Raw genomic sequence first — 2,307 nt, 5'->3', positions numbered from 1 at the left:
CTATAAACATAGATAAATAAAATTATTAATAACGTAGCTTAGGGTACAAAACACGCTCTATTTTCATAACATTTTCGTGATGTTGTGTCTCATGGAGGCTATGCACTAAGCACCTAGTTCTAGTTTAAGAAACTCAAAGCAAGACAAGGAGGCGTAAATTCTTGTGAGTGGAAACCTCATTGCTGTTGGTAAGCTTGGCCCTTGGGTGCCTTGTGAGAGGGAGGGGTTACTATTAACTAGCTATGACAAACATAGTCATTTGGACACGATGGCTTTTTATATAAGAGACAAAATTTGAGCAACAAGTGTTTTGCAACGGACTTGGTTCCAAAACTCAAAAAGAGGGGGTAACACCACTCCCAACTCACAAGGAGGAGTTACGCATATACAATATATTAAACGAGAGAGAAGGGGACTTGAATCCGCAGTACTACCGACCCAAGGCTGCTTGCCTGGACATGCTCATCAGCACACGTAACACTGAAGAAAGAGAGATGGGGCGGCTCATGCACCCAGTGACCGATTGCTTAACATTCTGGCAAATTCCACAACCTTGTGAGGGGGCGCCTGCGACAGCGCTTCCTTCACGCTCGGGTGCTCGCTCACCTTGCTCACCCAGGCGCTCAGATGGGGGCACCGCTTCTCATCCAGGCGCAGCTTGAACTTCCCTATGGCCTCAAACGCCTTCAGCCAGGGGATGAATGGCGCCAGCGCAATGTCCACCAGACCCACCAACTCTCCGCCGAAGTACGGCTGGCCGCCTCCAAAAACATCCCGCAGCGCGCCATCCAGTGTGTCCAGGACTTCTTGCAGGTCCTGCTTTGCCTGCTCGCCCTCAGGCTTTGCCTGCTCGCCCTCAGGACTTTTGACTATACGAGCACCTGCATCATACAACTGCCAAAACAAACAAAACAAAAAATTTAACGAATGGTTTGCGGGATACATGGGCTTGGGAGAATCAGACCAGCAGCATGCATCTGCAAAACTAAATGCAGGATGGATGGGGCCACCAGGGAGGAACTGCGTGCAAGAAAGGAGTACACCATTCGACTGCAGGCAGAAGAAGAGCAGGTGTGCTTGCCCTAAATTAAACACTATCATTACACCATTCAACTGTAGGCAAAGAAGAAGAGCAGGTGTGTTTCATGTGGAATTGCATCCAAGGACTATACTGCTCGGGCAGAGAACAGTGCTAATTTATATATGTGTTACGCCATATTATAGATGCGGGCGAAGGGCAGCAGGCAAAGAAGTGTAGACATGTTACGACACACAATTAGACGCAAAGAGCATGCGAATGCAGCCTAAGGGCAGCAGGCAAAGAAGTGTAGATGTGTTGCGACACACAATCAGATGCAAAGAGCGTACAAATGACCATTCAACTTCAGGCAAAGGAGAGCAGACGTGTGCAGTGGATGTCCTAACACCACATGATTGCTATATACAATCAGATATAAAACATCGAAACAGCTGCATACAAGGTAAAGCACATCAAAGCAACAGAAGCTCATATTAAGACAGAGCTCAAGCACCAAGGCCTGACTTATAGCTTTTAGAGGCAGGGGAAAGAAAAGCTTAAACCTTCTTGTCGACATAATCGGCCCAGAAGCGCGCCATAGCTCTGTCGTAGGGGTGCTTGGGGAGGAAGGATGGGCCTTTGGAGGCCCAGGCCTCGTCGATGTACTGAACGATGATGAGGGACTCGCACATTGCCTTGCCATTGTGGATGAGGACAGGGACCTTCTTGTAGACAGGGTTGTACTGCAGCAGGAGCTGGCTCTTGTGAAGCAGGTCCTCTTCATGGTATTCATAGTCCACCCCTTTCTCCTTGAGGGCAATCACAACCCTCATGCCAAACATGCTCGCCCATGAGCTGAGGACCTTCACACTCTCTCCCTGCATGATGGTAGAAGGGCAGGGTGAGGCTCTAGTCTTGCGTCTTCTCCTTCTTGTTCTACTAGTGCTAATACTTCTTCCTTGATAAACTGCCAGAAATGGAGTCGCTCGAGTGAAAATGCTGACATGAAAACCATCATTTCCCGAGTTCCAATGTTCACGAAATTGGTATTATAAGGTAGTGACTCCTGAGTAGGACCGCCGACCGCCTTCTCTATTCTTTCAAAACACCCGTGACCCTGTCGCCCACCCAGCGCGGGGGGCCGCAGCCCTCAAATTTGAAGGGCATGTCACCCTATCACCCACTCACGTTCACGTTCAAAATGAGGAGTTTCAACAATAGAGTGCTTCTTGACACTATACATTAGTCTCCCACAAGCTAGAAAGGGATTGGCACTTTTTGGAACTTTA

The 2,307-nt window shown here is 48.5% G+C and overlaps 1 protein-coding gene across 1 annotated transcript; it reads right to left on the bottom strand.

Moving 5' to 3' along the window:
* Positions 1-242: 242 nt before the first annotated feature.
* On the bottom strand, positions 243-2,062 carry LOC148010201 (putative glutathione S-transferase parC). Its single transcript, XM_087673104.1, has 2 exons — positions 1,582-2,062; positions 243-894 (listed from the first exon to the last, which is right to left on the bottom strand). The coding sequence occupies exons 1-2, from the start codon at positions 1,900-1,902 to the stop codon at positions 505-507; spliced, it is 711 nt and encodes a 236-aa protein (XP_087529230.1). The 5' UTR covers positions 1,903-2,062; the 3' UTR covers positions 243-504.
* Positions 2,063-2,307: the final 245 nt, after the last annotated feature.

Source organism: Lygodium microphyllum, chromosome 30 (genome assembly GCF_053477565.2).
Source record: "Lygodium microphyllum isolate KBCC chromosome 30, Lygodium_microphyllum_v1.1.10, whole genome shotgun sequence".
NCBI lineage: Eukaryota > Viridiplantae > Streptophyta > Polypodiopsida > Schizaeales > Lygodiaceae > Lygodium > Lygodium microphyllum.
This window is presented reverse-complemented; position numbering and strand designations above follow the sequence as displayed.